At 43.5% G+C, this 18,791-nt stretch overlaps 1 protein-coding gene across 2 annotated transcripts in view; it reads right to left on the reverse strand.

The window, feature by feature from the left end:
• CLTCL1 (clathrin heavy chain like 1) overlaps positions 1-16,846 on the reverse strand; it is a 35,396-nt gene extending 18,550 nt beyond the window's left edge. The window contains exons 1-10 of one of the 2 annotated variants that reach the window (XM_056359434.1): positions 16,567-16,845; positions 9,784-9,991; positions 5,426-5,694; positions 4,989-5,150; positions 4,069-4,182; positions 2,601-2,774; positions 2,143-2,340; positions 1,565-1,765; positions 1,289-1,441; positions 539-661 (exon numbers count right to left, since the gene is read on the reverse strand). In XM_056359434.1, coding sequence (XP_056215409.1) covers positions 539-661; positions 1,289-1,441; positions 1,565-1,765; positions 2,143-2,340; positions 2,601-2,774; positions 4,069-4,182; positions 4,989-5,150; positions 5,426-5,694; positions 9,784-9,991; positions 16,567-16,608 — 1,644 coding nt within the window. In that variant the 5' untranslated portion in view covers positions 16,609-16,845. Of the gene's footprint in view, positions 1-538; positions 662-1,288; positions 1,442-1,564; positions 1,766-2,142; positions 2,341-2,600; positions 2,775-4,068; positions 4,183-4,988; positions 5,151-5,425; positions 5,695-9,783; positions 9,992-16,566 lie in introns of both variants that reach the window. The other variant, XM_056359441.1, reaches the window with a different exon arrangement.
• Positions 16,847-18,791: the final 1,945 nt, after the last annotated feature.

Raw genomic sequence — 18,791 nt, forward strand, 5'->3', positions numbered from 1 at the left:
TTACTTTGAGCCATTATGCCAGATTTTCCACCCACTGTTTAGTTTTAACACAGCATGCAAATCCCATTCCTTCTTTCTTGTTGGGATACTTGCTAAAGAAAATCTAACACTTAGAAAATTTCTAAGTAGCTGCAATTATTTGATGCAAATTGTTGCCTTATTTCTCTACCCATTTAACTAGAAGTGGCCACTGGCAGCCAGCACTGAACTTAGGTGTATTTGTTCATCTTCCTGTAAATTCTCAGCAAGGGAGGAGTTAATGTAAGCTCCGTTAAAGCCAACAGTAAGACAGTAGCACTCTATTGTTTACACTAAGACTGTGGCAGATCCACTACCAATATTACAGCAGTAAGCCAGAAAGCTTCCACAAGAACTTAAGAGCACACTTGCCTCTAAAGACTTAACAGCAACCAAACTTGACTAGTTTAGTAACTTTTCTAGCCAAGTCAATTAAGACCTGAACTGGCCTTACCAGTCCCCAAAACTATGCTATTACCTCTGTCTAGAAAGAGACCAGTACTCTTGTTGTAGGCATCACCTGGTTAATGTTAGCCAGTGGCTCCTCATCCTGTACCAGCATCTGAGAGAACTGTAGGCCTTGCTCTGGACTGACTCTCATCACACTTCTCAGTAAGAAGATCCAGTCTGGGGTATAGCCAACCTAGAGATTTTGGAAACAGTCATGCATACCTAGGAACCTTTACACATCTTTTAAGCCTTCAAATTCCTTAGCATAGGCACTATGTACTGCTGTGAGGTTGCTAAGCCCATCCCCCATCTTCCAGAAATTCCCAGACAAAAGCGCTGCTTGTCTGTTGACACAGAAATTCAGTATTCACCTACTTAGTAACTGAACTTGTGCCAGAGAATTTCTATTGTTAATTAAGAAAACTGCTAGGGATAAATCTTTCAACAATCTTTAGGTAATATCTGTCAAATAAGGTCCTAAACTTACAAGTGGACATCAGGCAAATTGTTTTGAAATGTATCCAAACAATAAGTCTTATAAATTTAGGAACCATCTTATCTTTATTCTCTAGAATAAGCTTGAGCCAGTCCATTAATTTAGCAGCTCAAAATTCTGGATGTTCTGAATTATTTTGCAGACTGCTCAGACCTTAGTTATAGTGCGAATTATTGTGTATAACAATGAAGAAAACACTGTTTCTCAATCTTACCTACTTATCAATCTCAAATGACAGGAACCAAACTTATCTCATGGAAGATAGCTTGAGAATGTACACATTAAACAAGATAGAGTCTAGCAGGTTGTGATAAACAACTTTACCTTTTTAGCATACAGCACTATTTTCTGGAATTGACCAGTTTCAGCAAAGCACTGAATCACTTTGTTTGGCACATTAGCACGAAGATAGACACTGAGTGCAAGGGTTGGGTCAGCTGTCTTCACCAAGTCTCCCAGCTCCTCTGAGCACTCCAGCTGAAGTCAGAAGCAGTATTTTGTCAAGCAAAAGAATTCAGAGATGTAGGATCAACAAAAATATTGTTCACACTCCGTTGTTACAAGACAACAGAATTAAGCCAGTGTCATGATCGAGCCTACCTTGTCTTCCTTCAGCCACTTCTCCAGAAGCTGCTTGCGGCCCTGCTGTAGGACAGGGCGGCAGAGCTCCAGAGACTCAAACTTGTTCAGCTGTCCCTGGTCAAGCAATATTCCAAAGTACTGCAGCAGAGGAGAGGCCTGCCCAGGCTGAGCTGGTACACTCTGGAACTTCCTGATTGTATCACCGGTACGTAGAATTCCCTGAAGAGGCACAAGACAGAAGGAAATTTTAATTGATGAAGGCTGAATAGTATAAGTCAAAAAACAGGTGTTAAGCTATACACTGAAGCATCTACTCTTAAGCCTTCAGGGTGGAGATCTTCAGACCAATGACATTCTAGCAAGAAGCCAGTGGCCACAGCAAGTCCTATCTATGGCTGGAAAATATAGCAGATACTCCTTTATGGGATACAAGAGTGAGTTAGTCAGAACCACCACCCACCTGCAGAGAACTAAGGCTAGCATTTCAGTACTTCAGTTTTTCACTGTCAAGTACTGAAATGCAAGTAAGCTAAGCAAGTCCACCAAGCTAAGGCAAATCCCCATGACTTCTAAGCTTTACCTTTGGAATTACTTACCTTTGGTGCAGATGCAGCTACTTTAGCAGCATCTGCATAGTTTCCTTGAGCAAACAGTGTGTTGAACTTTCTGGCAAATAATTCCTCTGCCCCAGCTAGATTACTACGTATAGCCATACGCAGTCCCAAGTCAGGATTCTGCAGAACATTCGTAGCGTAGTTCACTATGTTGTCTTCCTCAACACATACAGAAAGCACCTGGAAATGACAAAAGGCATAGAGTACTGTCCTTTCCACAACTATGAAATATAGCAACCAAACTGCAGCCCATCAGTGCAGTAGTAGGTAACTAACAAAACAAGTTCTTCCCCAAACAGTTCCGTACTAGGAGAGGTAAAAACTGACTAAACTTGCTACTTGCTCCCTTCCATGACAATAGTTGCATCAAACCACTCATTAGGTTCGTTACATTCCATCTGAGCTTTAGAAGGCTCAACACCAGAATGCTGATTTGTTACCTGTCCTTTTTTGTTCACACCAATAATGCCTGAGGTAGGTTCATGAGGAGCTGTGACAAAGATAGTATCAGCACTAATACGGTTCATGTAGATGCACACTCCAGACTCCAAGTCATACATGTGAATATATCCATACTTTGTGATCAGGTAGATAACACCATGCTTAATTCCAATCTGCAAAAAGATGAGTTTTTATCAGTCAAGACTAAGACTGTAACAGTTAAGACAGCTGCCTTTAGCCTAGTCACAAGACAGTACAGCAGTGACATGCCTTTGCACTGACACTAAGAACAAATATAGCTTCAGGCTTCTTCCTTACAGACTCAAAGCAATGAATAGCTTTGTTAGCCATTTGGAGACAGCTCCACTGAATAGAGAGACTGAAGGCAAATTAAAATACACCTGCAGCAAAGGACATACTCCTCATCCTAATGAGCCAGGCTAAGGAAGAAAGCTGGGGCATAATTAGCATTATAGACTAGATATGTCAGTACAAGTTTATTTTCAGAAATTAATGAGATAATCGCACTTCCAACAAGGCCTACCCAAAGCACCAGCAGAACCTAAACCAAGCTATAGAGTATCCCAGTTTACCTGCCAAGTCACTTAAACTGGGGAGGCTCTCAAGCCAAAATGGTCTTCAGTCAAAGAAGGAATTCCATTTTGGAACAAGTCTTCAGATGTTTTGTTAATTAAGCCTCAAGCTGAAGTACAGAGCCACATGAGTCCTGCCATGTGGACAGCTTTGTTTAGTTTAAGACATCTCTTGATTCATTTGTGAAGCTGGTCTATTAGACTGGTCAGCAGTTGCATGCTCTGAGATAGTTTGCTTCTATTACACAATGTCTAGCCCTACAGACATGGTGAGTGACATTTGGTCTGTCAAGGCAACCAGATACACTCTTTCCTAAAGAACTTCCCACCGGTTTCCCAAGTCACCTTCTCTGTGACAGGAGGTATGCTGATATAGGACTCCCCAACTCCATTTGTCTCTTAGCAAGATCTACTGTAGATGAAATGCCACTTTTGTGTGAAGCTACATCAAGTCTCGTAACATTTTTATCTATAAACCTGAACACCAGTAGGAAGTTCAATAGCCAAAGCAATGTTAGAGGCATTCTACTGGAGGACACTATTCGGGGTTTTCATGGATTGTTTTTTTTTGTTGATGATTATGAGTTTTCTTGGCAGGGAATTGCTGGGCGGGGCGTTGTTTGGTTTGGTTGTTTTGTTTTGGTTTTTTTTTTAATAAAACCCTAAGTTGACATACCTGGACAAATACAGGAACAGCCTATGTATTTGTTTGAGTTACTGTTTTAATGTCCAGGCTACCTCCCATAAATCTACTAACACCCCTCCCAGAACTAGGAGCAACGACAGCTAAGCACCAGTAGAAATCATTCTTTACAACAGAGATGGCAACTACTTACTAGGCTATAAAGTTGGGGTTTGGGGGTCAAATATTTACCTGCATTGCCACAGGAAAGTCTGTCTGTGCCTCAGGTGGGAAAAACACATCAACAGCTTTCTTAACAAATGGCTGATTTCCAGTAGCTGGCTGACCTACTTCAATTATGTGTAGCTAGGAAGAAAAAAGTACATGTCACAAGATTTCCTGCAAGTACAGCCACATGAAAGAAGTTTCTCTCTTCAGATATGCTACTGAAGTTGACTTGTCATACTTGGCTGACAAATACCTGCCCAGTCCTGAACCAACACAGTCTGGGGAGCTGTGCTCCAAATATTTTAGGGGGAAAAAGTCTTCTAGAACTTGATAAAGTAAAAATGAGGAAAAGATTAACAAAAAAAAAACCCACACACTTTCTATGGAAGCAGACTACAGAATATGTTTCTATTCAAGACAACTTGTCGAAGATATTAAGTGAGACTTGTCGCTACATCAACAATTTAAGGACAAGACTAAAAAGCTCACAACATTTTAGTGTTACCTCAGCTCTTTACAGACTGCTCTGCAGTTGTAGCATATTCAACTGCTATTGAAGTCCATTGTCAGTTTGATGCAAACAACCTACCTACAGCATTGAGACTTATCTAGTCTCTCTGTACTAAATTCAAGAAGCAAAAGGCTGCTTAAATGACTTGGCTTCATACACACAAAAAAACACATGGGTTAAAGGATCAGCTTAACACCCTGAACTCTGTTCTCGTTGCATCTACGTTTGTTCTTATGTTCAAGTTTCACCCAAGCAACTCAAGACTTTTTGCAGTTTCTATCCTATTGAAAGAAAGCATTTTGATGCTGACCAAATAATGCTGCACAAATGGCTCCCAAACCGTCCAGAGAGCATGCACTAAACTGTGATCACTGAACCTCTATTAGTACAGAGTTCTGCTACAGCAGAACAGGAAAACAGCAGCAGACTTTACCTTGCCCCCTGCAGGACTCCTCACAGCAAAACAGAAGAGGGTAGAAGGTTTGGCATTTCCCTCTATTTTGAATTCTGCAAAAGCTGCTGCATGGCCCTCTATAGGTTGGGAGACTTTTCTATCAACTGAATACAGCTGCATTGCACCAACCACACGATTTTGCTGGAAAAAAGAAAGGTCAGCTTTTAGAGATAAGATTTCAGATGTTTATAGCAATACCTTTGGGACAGTAAACTAAAAAGCAGCCAATGCCACTCACCCCCTCCTCCAACACTTTAATTGCAATAAAGCTCAGATTATTTCTACACAAAAGAGGTATCTTCTAATTTTTGATCTATAGAAACCAAAGTTAAGAAACTATAGCAGCTATTAAGTGAAGCAGGACCAGGGCTCTCCCAACTGTTTTCATAGCATGTTATTATTTCCAGGTAACTTACCTGTGCTGAAATTCCTATCAGTAGCAGCCATTTTTGGTGTTCATCTGTTCTGTAATTGATGATTTGGCAGCCTGCAAGACTAGCATGCCTGTCAAACATCTTTTGGGGTTGTGATTCTCCCTCCATGCTCCAGTGGTAGACTGCTGTCTCCGTTACCAATGCAACTGTATTCACAGATATCCATTTCCAGAAGATCACTTCCTCTGCCATTGTGTGGGCTTTCATTTTACTTTTCATCTCAATGTTAAAGATCTGAAGTGTTTTCCCAGCTAGTATGACAAAACATCATAGATAGATTATCACAACGGCCATCCTATAGTCTGCATATTTACAAGCACCCTGTTTAACCCACTATTCCAGTGATATTACAGAAAGGGTTAGTTTCCTGTCACACCTGAGTCTCCTCTGATACTCAACCCTTATTAAACAGAATCCTTTCTCTAACCCCAACACTTCTACCATCTCTGAAGAAAAAAAGGTCTACTTCTTATGGACACTTACAAGGACAATGCAACATCTGACAAGTATTAACAATTTAATTAACTATAAGCTGTAGTTGAAATACAGTCTAAGCTCTGTAGCCCTAGTTTAGGTAGCAGCACCGGTATACCAAGTTATTGGTGTCTACCAGGTGTCATTTGGTATAATTAATAGAATGAATGACTCCAGTTTGTGTCAATCTAGTAGCTGTAGATGACCTGGACTGAGCCCAACAGCGCAACACTTGCAACAGCTCAAGATAGAATGGAGGCTGTGGTTTTCAGCCATTTTTCTTTTGAACAAACTGTGCACTTTACTAGGAGATGGATGGGCTCTGTGCAGCAGTAACACAAGTGCCTATTGAGAACAACAGTCAAAAGTTCAGAAAGATTACAGAAAGGTTTGGAGCTTTAGTTCCAGTTAAGGTTACCACTGTGTTATGTAGGTAACTATACTGCAGGTTTAATCTTTACTTTAGTATTCCTTTTAACTACCAGAAGCCTTAACTCTAGTAAGGGTAGACTTAAAACTAATGTTAATTGAACCAATCCATACAAAAAATATGGGACTATAATCCTTTCAGGAAGCCAATGTGATGTTTTAATTCACTGCAGATGAGACTACTCATGTCTAGAAATATTGTTTTCTGTTCACAAGACACCCACTCAGACTGCTAGAGTATTGGCTTGTAATGCCATTATTTCTATCCACTTTTCTGAAGTGTTTTCCCTGTTTGTAACACTTCTGACTGTCAAACTGGTAGACAGACGTTCCTTCTACTGGAAAATTTTGATATATGAAGGCTGCTAGCCACTGAGGAATCATTTTCAAGAGATACTAACCCCAAGTTAATACATTTCTTGGGCCATTCTATAACATTTTAGTATAATTTATACAGTAAATTGACTGTATTAGTTTAATGCAGTGCCAAGAGATAACACAAGCCTTCAAAGTTACCACAGGCAGTGTTTATGCTCCCTGGGTTAGCTGCATAAAGAACTATTAACCTGATCAACTAGTTTCTAGGACAGCTTGCTAGCTCTCCTGGGACCAAAAGCAGCCTGTTTCTGACCACCTTGTTCTTTACATGCAGTTACTGTATTATACAAATACAATAAGCCCAGGCCTAACATCAGTTATAAACTGATAGCTGCAAACAGCATATTTACTGTATTGGACAATTTGTCCAGCAGTGGACTGATGCTATTAAGCAATTGCTTTCGGAACTTCCACAGTGTGCTGCCTTGCATGCAGAAGGCAGACAAGTAGTTCTGGAAGGGCTCTAGTCACCATCTGAACAGGAATACCAGCATGTGCATACAGAAACCGCTCTCACAGTCAGTCTTTCTGAAAAGAAAGGAGAATATCCTTCCTAGTTTTAAGAATGCAGAAGGAACCAATAAGCTACTAAAATGAGCTAAAAGCTCATGCTTATCTATTTTCTAGACTAAATCTGACTGCTGTGTTACAGTTGGAAATGGTTTTAGAAGCTTCATTAGGCAGCTAGCTCTTGACGTTGGGGGCCACAGAAGTCATTCAGCAATACAGTTTAAGTGTTGGCAACACAATCAAACTTCAGAACTCTAAACTAATTAAACTGGAAAAAAAAACATTTGGACTGAGAAAGCAAAACCTGCTAAAAAGTCATAGTGAGGGCAAGCATAAGTTTGAATCTTATGTCTACTTGAACACTTTCTAAGGTCAAGATCTGAGAAGAAGCTACACTCTTACATAAGTTCTTCTGATCAAGCTACCAGACTGATTAGTCTACTGAAGACCATTCTCTACAAGTGTCGTCAAGTAAGCAGATTTGGTTTTTGAACACTGGCACAAGAATTTACATTTCAGTTCACTGGAGCATGAAGTTTCTCCATTCTAGAAAGAATGGAAGCACCCGAGTGCTGCATTCTCCACTTATACCAACAGGGGAGTACTCTCGGCACAGAGCAAAGCAAGAAAATCACAAACACAAGGCCAAAGCATAAAGCTCAGTACACCAGGAGAATGCCACGTGCAATCCAGAAATGAAATTGTGCATACTGTATTTCAGTTTAAATCAAAAAACATTTCATTTCTTTTTCTGAGGGTGGGTTGGTATGTTTATTGCTCAATAATCCTTAGATTATCAGCAACTCCCAATCATGGCACACTGTCACAATATGCAACAGATTTGACTACTGAAGCCTCAGTCAATCATCAGGGAAAAGTCTGGAGTGACAGACTGATTTGAACCATGTCTTCAGTGCAGTTCACCGTAGTTCTGCTGGTTATCATGAGCTCCACTCATCCTCTTTTCCACCCAACCTCTCAGTCATTAGCTTACTCACAGAAGAAGAGATTAAGTTTGCAGTACCTGACAACACAACTTTGCATGTCAATGTGACATCATTCACTCAACCTTATCTGTTCAGAGGACAAGCTTATTCACTCTGCACAGATAGAACAATACTCCTTTTGAGCAAGTCTTAACCTTGGCAAGAATAAAGCTCTGTTCTTCAAAGCTAATGATGATCCATTTAGGTAGTAGCTTAGTTTTAAAACCAGATGATGTAGTTTCCTTTTAAGAGCTAGATGAAGCTCTGCTAGTATAGAAAAGGCAACTTCCTTGCCAGTATGGTTTGTTTAAACGGGTCCAAGATTAAGGACAGTGAACTCTTGCTAGATTTGAAATTATTTTTTCATTGTTACCTTTACCCACACGCCAAGTAAGGCAGTCCTTTGCAAGATGTGTAAGCATCTTAACTGAAAGTTTGACTTCAGCTGAATTTGTGATTAACACATTAGTTTCCCCCTAATGTCAATATAAGCCTGAGATCAAAGACAAGAAGTTACAGGTTTTGTGTCAGTTCTGAGGACAGTTATTTCTTGGACCCCTAAGTAATTTCAACATGATTTCTCACCATAAAAAAACCACACTTAGGCAGAAATTAATAGCACACAAGACATGCTAGCAGAGGTCTCTCATAAAAATATTGCAACTTGGTTTTGTCTATCAACTGTACTTCCATCACGTATACACATACACAAAGAGCACACTTCTTCACTTGGTACAGTCAATAGTCAAAGCAGCCAAACGGTTAGCAACAAGCCAATGGAGAACATGTTTACTTTAATACCAGCTGAGGATTGAGATCCCTCACCTGGCTATGAAGTGAACTGTCAAATGGCTACCTTAAAGTTCAGTACTTTTTATGAGATTAGACCACTCTGTACTACCGAACATGAAACGTCATGACAAAGTTCACTCACCATCTGTTTAGATAAGATGCAGGAAGAAAAGTACATAGTAACAGTTATTGGGATTAAACAGCAGAATTTGGTCATTTAAGAGCCAGAAATTTATTAAAAATCATTTCTTCAAGCTCAGTGCTACTTAAAGGCAGTATCAACACCACAGGTAAGCAGAGGTCTTCTATCTGCAAGATCTCACTATTGCCAAACTTAACATGCTTGTACATTCAGACTTTCACAGTTACTGGCCATCCTTATGACATTTTGGTGATATCTAGTAATCTCTTCAGAGCTACAAGAAAGGGCCAGAGCAGACAGTAAGAATTGCTTCACACTCCTATTCATCTTCACAAGTGTCCATTATGTTTACACCACCTGTTTAAAGGGAAAGTATAGCATATGTTGACCTGGTCGTCAGTGAGAATAGGAGGCTGCAGCGCCAGGCCCAAGCATCTCACACCTACCTGGAGGCAAATCATCCCAAGATTACTGAAAACTCCACTGCCAAAAATACAGCATGCAAGAATATTCAGCCTCACGTACACTGTCCTTTGAAAATCTACATAAATCTTACGCTTACGAGCACATGTAAGCAGTAATACAGCTAAACAGTAGGTTTCATACTGCAGTAACAAAGGGTAACTCACCTTTTAGTGCAATTACTTTAGAGGCTGGATTCATGATGGCACTTTCGGCAGAAATTGGACGTCTGATGGGTGTTGTTGGATCGCTCATGTCAATTATCACTACTTGTGCCTGCTCTCCCACTTTCTCCCTGATGCAGATGAACTTGTCAGATTCCATTGTTAGAGTGCTGAATCCAATGTTTGCTGGGTTAATGCCCAAATTTTGGAGCTAGAAAGACGGAAGAGTGCTTTATTATCCTTCTAATGTAGAAGGTTTAACTCAAGCCTCTACATCTAAAGTCCCCTCCAGAAGAAAATACAAGACTGGCATATTTCTCTGACAAGAGTGTATATTATGGAGCTATGATTTGTCTTCCGATTCTCTTTGTTCCATAGGTAAAGAAGTACACAATTCTTAATATTCAAGTCCTAAAGAGGTTCCAAAGTTGTGTTATTGATGCAAACTGAAAGGAGTTTTAACTTAAGCATTTATTGCTTAACTTAGTTCTAATAATGTGATAGGCTGTATATCATCAACAGCAACACTATTCCAGATTTAGCAAGGCTGGTAAATTTGATATTAAAATTTTATTAAGTGGCAGAACTACAACACATAGCATCAGCAGGTCTTATGGTAAGAACCAATTACTCTCATGCAACCCACCCCTACCAACATTATGGAATTAAGTCTACATAGCACATATCAAGTCGGCCTGTTTTTACAACCAACTTACGCATCTTGCTTCTTAGAATTTACCAGTAAAAGGTAGGAAAGATGTATTAAAATAATCAGTCCATCTCTCCTTGCCCAAGATGTCATGCCATTTTGCTCAAAGGCAGGGATTTCAATGCCACCCCCCTCCAGCCTTACGTCCAACTCTCAAAACATAACTTGCACTCAATCATATGACAGTAGGTACAAAGCAGTGACTTTTTATGTAACTTAAAAGTCATTTTGTGCTGCTGAATAGACTGCCCTCAAAGATGGCTATTTCTTATTTTCACCCTTTTATGTTAACTTTGTTTCCGTTCACTTCCAATTTCAGCTTAACAGGAGGTGGCAGTGAACGAGTATCACTGTTTCAACTGGTCTGCAGTAAATCAGATTTACCTATGCAGCACACCCCAGCCTGGTATGTATGCAAGCTGCATTTTATATAACAGTAACTGTGACAAGCCTGAGCACCTGCTTTATGCCCCAGAGCAATGCTTTTCAAGCAAAGGAACTGTATCAGCTTCACTCATGCTTCTTAAGGGATTAACCTATACTGCTTTTCAGTGCACTGCAAGTGAAGAATGACTGCCCTCAAGGAGACAGGATGAAAACTACCACCAGCACCGAGTCATTAGATTCCTTTGATACATACCACCAGGACCTTCAATAGACACCAGGACCAGACAACAGACTAAACCCCTTAAGCAACAACTCCCATGATGGTTTCACAAACACAGTTTTAGTCTGTTCTGATCTGGCTGATCATGGCTTGTTACAGCTTCTGTAAAGCTACTCACGAAATCATAAATCGGGTACGTAACAGAGATACCTAGGTGCATGGTGTGTCAGGACTGTGCCCAAGAACGCCCCAGAATTGTTTGTTTTCAATTCAGCTTACTAATGAAGAGCTAGCTATTCAGCTCGGTAACTGCTGATCTCAACGTACTCAAATTTCAGTAATGCAATACAAGCCAAATGTACACACGTGCAAAAAGACATTTACTCCCTCCTGCAACTGCCCCTCAGCAAAATTGAGACCCATTCAGCTAACACTTCACTTTATCGGTAAATACTTCAATACACACCAGTAAACTTCAGTAGATGCCATTCATTCCAAAAGAGAATCAAAGTTTATACAAGATCAGCAGAAGCTTCTCGCAACTAGAGTTTTGAAAACAAGTCCACTGGGCATGGGGCTAGTACGGGCTTCTGTGGCAGTAAGAAGTCTCTGTATCAGGACAACTCAGGTGCTTTTCTATCTAACAAAGAAAGTTCTAGTACCCAATAAACATGCAAATTGTAGCTCCATCAACTGTGACCTTGAACAGAGGAATAAATGATGGGCTCTTAATTCCACTGTTCTTGGCTACAGACTCTAGACCAGACAACGTCCACTTATTGTGACAAATTACATGATCACGTAGTACACACCTGAGCACGATCCGAATTCATCTACCAATAGAGCATAGCTCATTCTAAGAGACTAAATTAAACGTCACAAGAGTGGTCAAGAGGTTTAACTGCAGTATAGCCAAGTTCCTAACTTGCTTTAATTGATCCAAATTCAGACATATTTCCAGAGTACCAAAGTGGAAACACAGCCTCTTCAAGGTCTCTTCTCAATCACTGTGCTTCAGCTTGACCTATTCAAGTAACAGCGTAACGCCTCTCCTACCCATTCATGCCCTAACATCATTATCTACTTTCAGGGTGTAGAACTATCTTCACTATCAGGCTGAATGAACGAGAAAACGATTTTTGCTTCACAGAACTTACTGACACAGTAAAGATTAGCCTGAGATGTTTTAGTTGATTCTCAACCTGAATGAAGAAACGCAAGTCCTACACTTGGGATGAAATACAGCTATTAATCTGAGATCTAGTGTTTCCCAATTCTACTTGACCGGCGTGATTCTGTTCCACTAAATATTGGACGTACTAAAGCATCTCCCTTTCTGTGGCGTGCAGTGATTAAGGCTGAGCCAGCCCAGACCAACTCAGACACTGACACTACCAGTTCTCAAACTAAGTCCATTTCTCTAATGGGAATCAGCCTAACTTACTGTCTGTTTAATACTGACATTCCAGTACTTGGAACCTACCACCAGCTAAGTGCTGCAGTCAGTAGAACTCTGAATTTGAGATCCCTCCATGGTTCCTTAAATACCGCATTTCAGCTTTATGCCATACAGCTCTAGTGTATTTATTTTTAGAGATGATCAACTATTTTTTTAAGCCCATTAGAAAAGAGTAAGGCTTGGATGGAGGCTACAGATATCCAATTAAAAACTGCCTGCTAAAAGCTCTGTAAGCATATACCATTTAAAGCACAATACAAACCAAGAACACAGTAATACAGTTTCTCAGAACTCTTTTAGTCATGTGACTATATAAAGTTATAATCATGCCCAATAAGGATCTGCATATAGCTGTCAGACACCCCCTCTCAACTGCCCACCCTCACCTCATCTCCTGCCACAATTCCCATCTTGACACGTGAGGGACATCAAGGAAGTATAAGGCGTTGAAACATGCAAGACCACCAGCTCACAGGTTTTACTGCAGTTGCAACTGGGCTTTCATCTCAGGTGACAATTACTCCCCTACACAAAAATCTGTCCCTGTCTATCTGTGATGAGGATTATTAGATCATCTAATGATTTGAGTCTCCCTACCACATGCAAGGCACTTTTCAATCCAGTGAGCAAATATGGTCTCTTCAATACTAAATACCTGAATCAGGTCATGATATTTAGCCCCACCTTTTGAATACAAGTCTGAAAAGTCATTTACAGCTTGCAAACGTCCTGAGTGCTTTTTAAGTCCACATGTCTAGCCAAAGCAAACTCATGAAAGCCATCACACTTCAGCTCAGCCACGCCCATTGCACAACAGATAGTAATTCTTAACAAGACATCTCAGACTATCCAAATAGAAAGTGTTTTTGTCCAGAAAATGACAGAAGTAATTCTACATCCTTTGTGTTTAAAACCAGGCTACCTCAGCTTCTCAGTGCTGTAGCAAGACACAAAAAACTTATGTGTCAAAAGCATGTCATGCACACAATATTTTTCACGACTTGGCTGTTCTCAAGAGCCTGTATTAGTTACTCAACAGAAAGCAGAACCCTGTCTACACATCCCTGTGTCTAAGGGATGAAGCTTCATCTAAGGGATGAAGCCCCCAACCTAGGAACCCGAGACTCTGTATAAGCAACAGTTTTCCTTGCAGGCAAGCAGAGGTTTTTGCTAGTGAAAACTGAAAAAAAGCCCCAAAAGGGACAAAGACAAGATTTTAAGAGCAAGCTAATGACTAAGTAAAGGAAAATCTTAATTTTAGGTCAAGAACACTTTGTACACCGAATTCCAGTAGTACTGCTTCCAGTCTATGTACCAGTGTATTTAGTCTTTTACAGCATTTCCACTGTAAACTACAATCCCCTTGAAAGCATTTGGTCTGGTAAATAATTTATAATTCATTGCTCCAACAGAAGCACTGGAGTTAAGAACCTGGTTAAATCACAGCAGCTTAGAGTAGTGTGTGCTAGTATTTCACTATAGCAGGGCTGGTAGAGTTTGTACTGCTGCAGCTGGTCAGCCACCAGATAAAAACCAAGTCCTTATCTTATTCCCCTCCTTTGCTACGGGACTTAACTATATAATATCCTCTGTGGTAAGAATGAGCAAGATGCAAGTTCTTTATGAATTTGTGAAGACTATTACCTACAGAGTTCACATCTAAAAGCAACTGTTCAATTGCATTAAACAGAGCTAAACAGTAGGACTCGAGTTCATTCTCAGCTTGACTACTACTGTATCAAGACCTGGCTTTCTTGCACTGCAGCTATTCTCCATCTTTCAGCTCATGCAGGACTTGAATGTACAAGCTATACAACTTCAAATTTAACATGCACTGCAACTGGCAGTCACTCCTGCACAGGCTTGGAGCTACAGTTCAGTCAGAAGGATAATCAACAAAGCAAAACAAGCTTCACGAGGAATGTCAGCAGTCTACTGATCACTAGTACCCCTCCAACTTTATGTGGACCAAGATTGCTGTTTCACTTCACACTACCATTTATCCACTTACAGCTAGGAAGAGTGGGAGAGTAGAGTTCGGTATTTAGCGCTGCAGCTTGTTTAGTTTCTCTGGAGACCACTTTCTGCATGCTTCAGTTCTTTTTTTAGTAAAGTACATACAACTGTCTCAGGAAGACTCTGAACTTCAGTGAAATAATGTTTCATCAGCAACAGGCTGAATTTGGAACTGAGTAATTACAGTGCTAACAGCTATTCTAACCACTTAAAGTCTTACTAATTAAAATGGCTACAGGTACAAACAGAATACAAAAATCGACTTAAGGTGCAGAAAAATTTAAGAACACTGAAACAGCACAATTATAAGGAATTGTAGCTTCTTTCGATTTAACATCATAGAGCAGTGTAGTATATCTGTTACACTATTTTTAAATATGACAATTTAACTGTAGCCAAGCCGATTTCTTGGAAGTAATAGGGGAAGGGCTTAGGCTGATAAAGCAAAACATGGGTGAAGCGCTATGAAGAAAAGCAAAAGCTTTATCTTTTCATTAATTCCCTGCCAGTCAACAATAACCACCATGTATCGTTTATTCATGACTCTATAGATGTTTGCAACACATAATATTATAAGTTAGAGCTGATAAAACCATGCTGCAGATACCCAGGCAGAGCAAACATTACCAGTTCCCACATTCGTTCTGTAACTCTTCGGGATTCATTTGAGGTTACTACAATCACTGCTATACTAGACACTGGCTGGGGCAGGGAGTGATAGTATAATTCTTCACTATGTTAAACTCTCTTAAGCCATGACAACTCCGAGGAGACACGTGTGCCTGCTCCCTTGAGCACAGACATTAGATACCTCTGGAGTTCACTAGTCTTATTACTGTTTTTCAAGCTAGGGCTCCTTCTGGAGTGACCACATCAGTTCTTCCAGTCAAGCAGAAAAACACTTCCCAGAAGGAGCTGAAAGTGGCAATAATCGTTTCCCAAGCTGAAACGCCTGAAGTGGCACAAAGTCCACACTGATGGATGATACCCAGTTCATATTTTGTAATGGATGCCTGATTTGACAGAAAGGGGCGGTACAGAGACAGGATGACTTGCCAAGTCCACTTCCTGTTCTCTCATTCATTTAGCAAATTCCTTTAATTCCTGCCTTAAACTGCATGTTCAGAGATTGCTGTTCTCTCACTCCATTTACAACCCTCCCTCACCACCAGTTCACGAGGAAACAGATAAACCGGTTTGTCTGTGCTGCATCCATTAGTCATGGAACCTTTCCAACACTGGCATTATGGTTTTCACAGGCTATAAAGAACAGAACTGTGTCATTTTTAGGGAGCTTTTTTTTTTTTTCTTAATATTGTTATTACTGGCAGGAGGGGCAGAGGCTGTGTAGCTTCTAAGTCCAAATGGTTTCTTACACCTCATTCTCACCAATTCCCTCCCAATTCACAGCTGCACGGAAAGAGGTTCCCAGGAACCTCTGTAATCCGGAGGCTGATGATCGTTTAGATAAAAAAATAAAAATAAATAAAAAAAAAAAAGAGAGAGAGAAAAACCTCGATCCCTCTGGAAGATTAAAGCACCCACCCAACCCGAGGTGGGGGAGCCCCTGCGGCCCCAGGGGCGAGCAGGCCGGCCCCGGCCCGGTGCCCCCCCCCCCCCCCCACCTCCCCGGAGCAGGAGGTCCCTCAGGCGGCGAGTGACTCTGCACAAATCGCGGCGGCTCTGCACGCCCGGACCGGCGGCCCGGGGGATGGACGGGCGGAGGGAGAAAGGACCCCGGCAGCCCACACCGGGGGCGGGCTCGGTCCCGCGCGCCTACCCGCGGCGCCCAGCGGGACGACGGCCCCGCACCAGAGGCGGGGAGGGGTACCCCCGCCACAGGGGCTGCGGGACGCGCCCCCGCGGCCTGCACCCCCCCGCGCCTCGGCGCGCCCCCGGCCCCGGCTAGGCCGCGGGCCCCCCGCTCTGAGCGACGGGCTGAGGCAGAGGAGAGGGAGCCCCGTCCCCGGGCATCCGCCGCCCCCCCCCGCTCACCTGGAAATGCTCCTGGAAGCGAATGGGCAGTATCTGAGCCATGGCTGAGGGCAAGCTGCCCGGGGCAGGGGCGCGGGGCAGGGGCCGGCGGCAACAGCAGTACAGGCGCCGCTGCACCCCACACAGCAGCAGGGAGGAGGAGGAGGAGGAGGGGAGGAGAGGGGGAGGCAGCGCAGGCGCAGTGCCCCGGCTGGGATGGCGCCCCGGCGGGCTCGCCTCCCTTCTCTGCCTCAGCCCGGGGCCGCTCACTCCAGCGGCCGGATCACTCCGCACCTCACCAGCCTGCCAGGGTCTCCTCAAATAGTCCCTCCCCGCGACGCCTCTGTCCCCGCCCCATCGCCCCCGCCTCTGGCCCGCCCGCACGCCCCGCCGTCTTCCTACCCCCCCGCCGCCTCGCCGCCCTGGCTCGGTGGCAGGGCTGAGGAGGGGGCTCCGGGCAGAGAGGGGCGCCCCCCGCCCCGGCAGCGGCCCGCGGCGATGGGCGGGAGGGCTTGTCAGAGCCCAGGTATCCTTCCGCTGCTGCCACACGCGCTCATGTGACTCGCCCCCCTCCCCGGCTCCCGGCGGCGGCGGCGGCGGGTGGGCGCTGCGGCCCCTCCCGGCCCTGCCCCGCTGGTCGCCTCACAGGGACCCCCGGCCCCGCGCGTCCCCTCCCGCCCTTCCCTACAGCGGGGGTGGAGGTGCCGGGGGCGATGGACCCCCCGGGGCTCCCGCCGCGGCTGTGGAAGGGGCAGGGGACTCCCCGCCGCCCGGCTGCGGCCCTTGGTGGGCGCTGAGGGCCGGGAGCAGGTCCACTCCTCCAGCCGCGGGCCCGCGGCCTGCCCTGGCAAGTGTCGTCGGGGCTGGTTGTGCCGAAGAGTGGCTCTCCTCCATCTCCTCCTCCTCCTCCTCTTGCTCGGGGTGGACACCGGCTCGTCCTGGCCGCCGGGCTCATGGCTCCCAGCTCGGGGCACAAGGGCCAGGGCAGCCGCTGCTTCTCAGCGCCCCTGGGAGCCCCGGGGGGCTCAGCTGGTGCTGGGTGCTGGCTCGGTCCGGTGGCATGGCTGCCCACAGCCCTACTCAGGCCGCATGGGCTTTGCTACCTACTGCTGTGCCTGAAGATAGGTGAGGAGGTTTATGACCAGTTACTAGGTATGTTTGAAAAGCCATCCTGTTTTGTGCTGCTCAGTTTCTGAATAGAAATAAGAGTTCCTTCCCCAGGTGGTTGACACTATAAATTGGAAAGTTACTGAATAACCAGTAAGTGAAGGGCCCAACATGCGAGGTTCATCTACACCTCTTTGTTACCCGCACTAGCATCATGAGGGAGGTGAAGGTAACATTACTGTTAATGTGTTTCTCCTAAATTGCAGTAACCCTTGGAGAGGGAAACTGCTGTGGTGTTGCTAACTGCAGCAGTTTCATCCAGAGCATCATGGTGGTTGCATTTTCCCAGAGAGCCCAGCACTGGGAAATGCAAGATTACAGGAGAATTTCTGATCTAATTTTTTATAAATGAGTTTCTCATGCTGTGGGTTGCAAAGAAAAGCTGAACAAGGGCCCCCTGAAGACTCAAAACCAGAAGGCAGATTAAAACAATTCCAAATATATTACAATTTAAAACCTCATTATTTTTACTTAACCTCATTCATTTTTAATACATGGAGCTGGGAATTACCAAAACTGGGTTAGGTTTCCAAAGGAATCATAGGCAGAGCTCTGCCAAGACACTTTGATTCCTACTGGCACTCACAACTGCAGGCTGCAGCCAATGGGGACCCCTTTGCCATGTATGGGAGATCTGGAGGTCTGTGTCTGGACTGAGGAAACCCTGAACAGCCCATTGAACAGGTGGCAGAAGATGCTGCTAAAACTCCATCCCTCAGTAAATCTGGAATCTAGCTCTACCTGGAGGACTCGTGATTGGGGTTAGGCACCAAGGTCTGCTTTCTCAGAAGCAAGCAAAAATGGAGCTGAGGTGGAGACAACTTTTCTTTACATGGTCTCAAAAGGTTTAAGTAGCATCTACTCTGTAGGTTTGTTAGCAGCAGTTTGTTTATGGTGCGTTAGCTGTATTAGTTTCTAAACAAGGGCAAGTGAACAGTACTGCAGAGATGAGACCATTAGTGGGACATCAGGACATGATCTGTCACCAGCTCATTTTGGTATAATGAACTTGTTCTGTGTTTGCCTCTGTCAACTGCCCTCCCACACAATCATATTATGGATACTAATTATTTCTATCT

The sequence above is a fragment of the Falco biarmicus genome, chromosome 1 (assembly GCF_023638135.1).
Source record: "Falco biarmicus isolate bFalBia1 chromosome 1, bFalBia1.pri, whole genome shotgun sequence".
NCBI classification, from domain to species: Eukaryota; Metazoa; Chordata; class Aves; order Falconiformes; family Falconidae; genus Falco; species Falco biarmicus.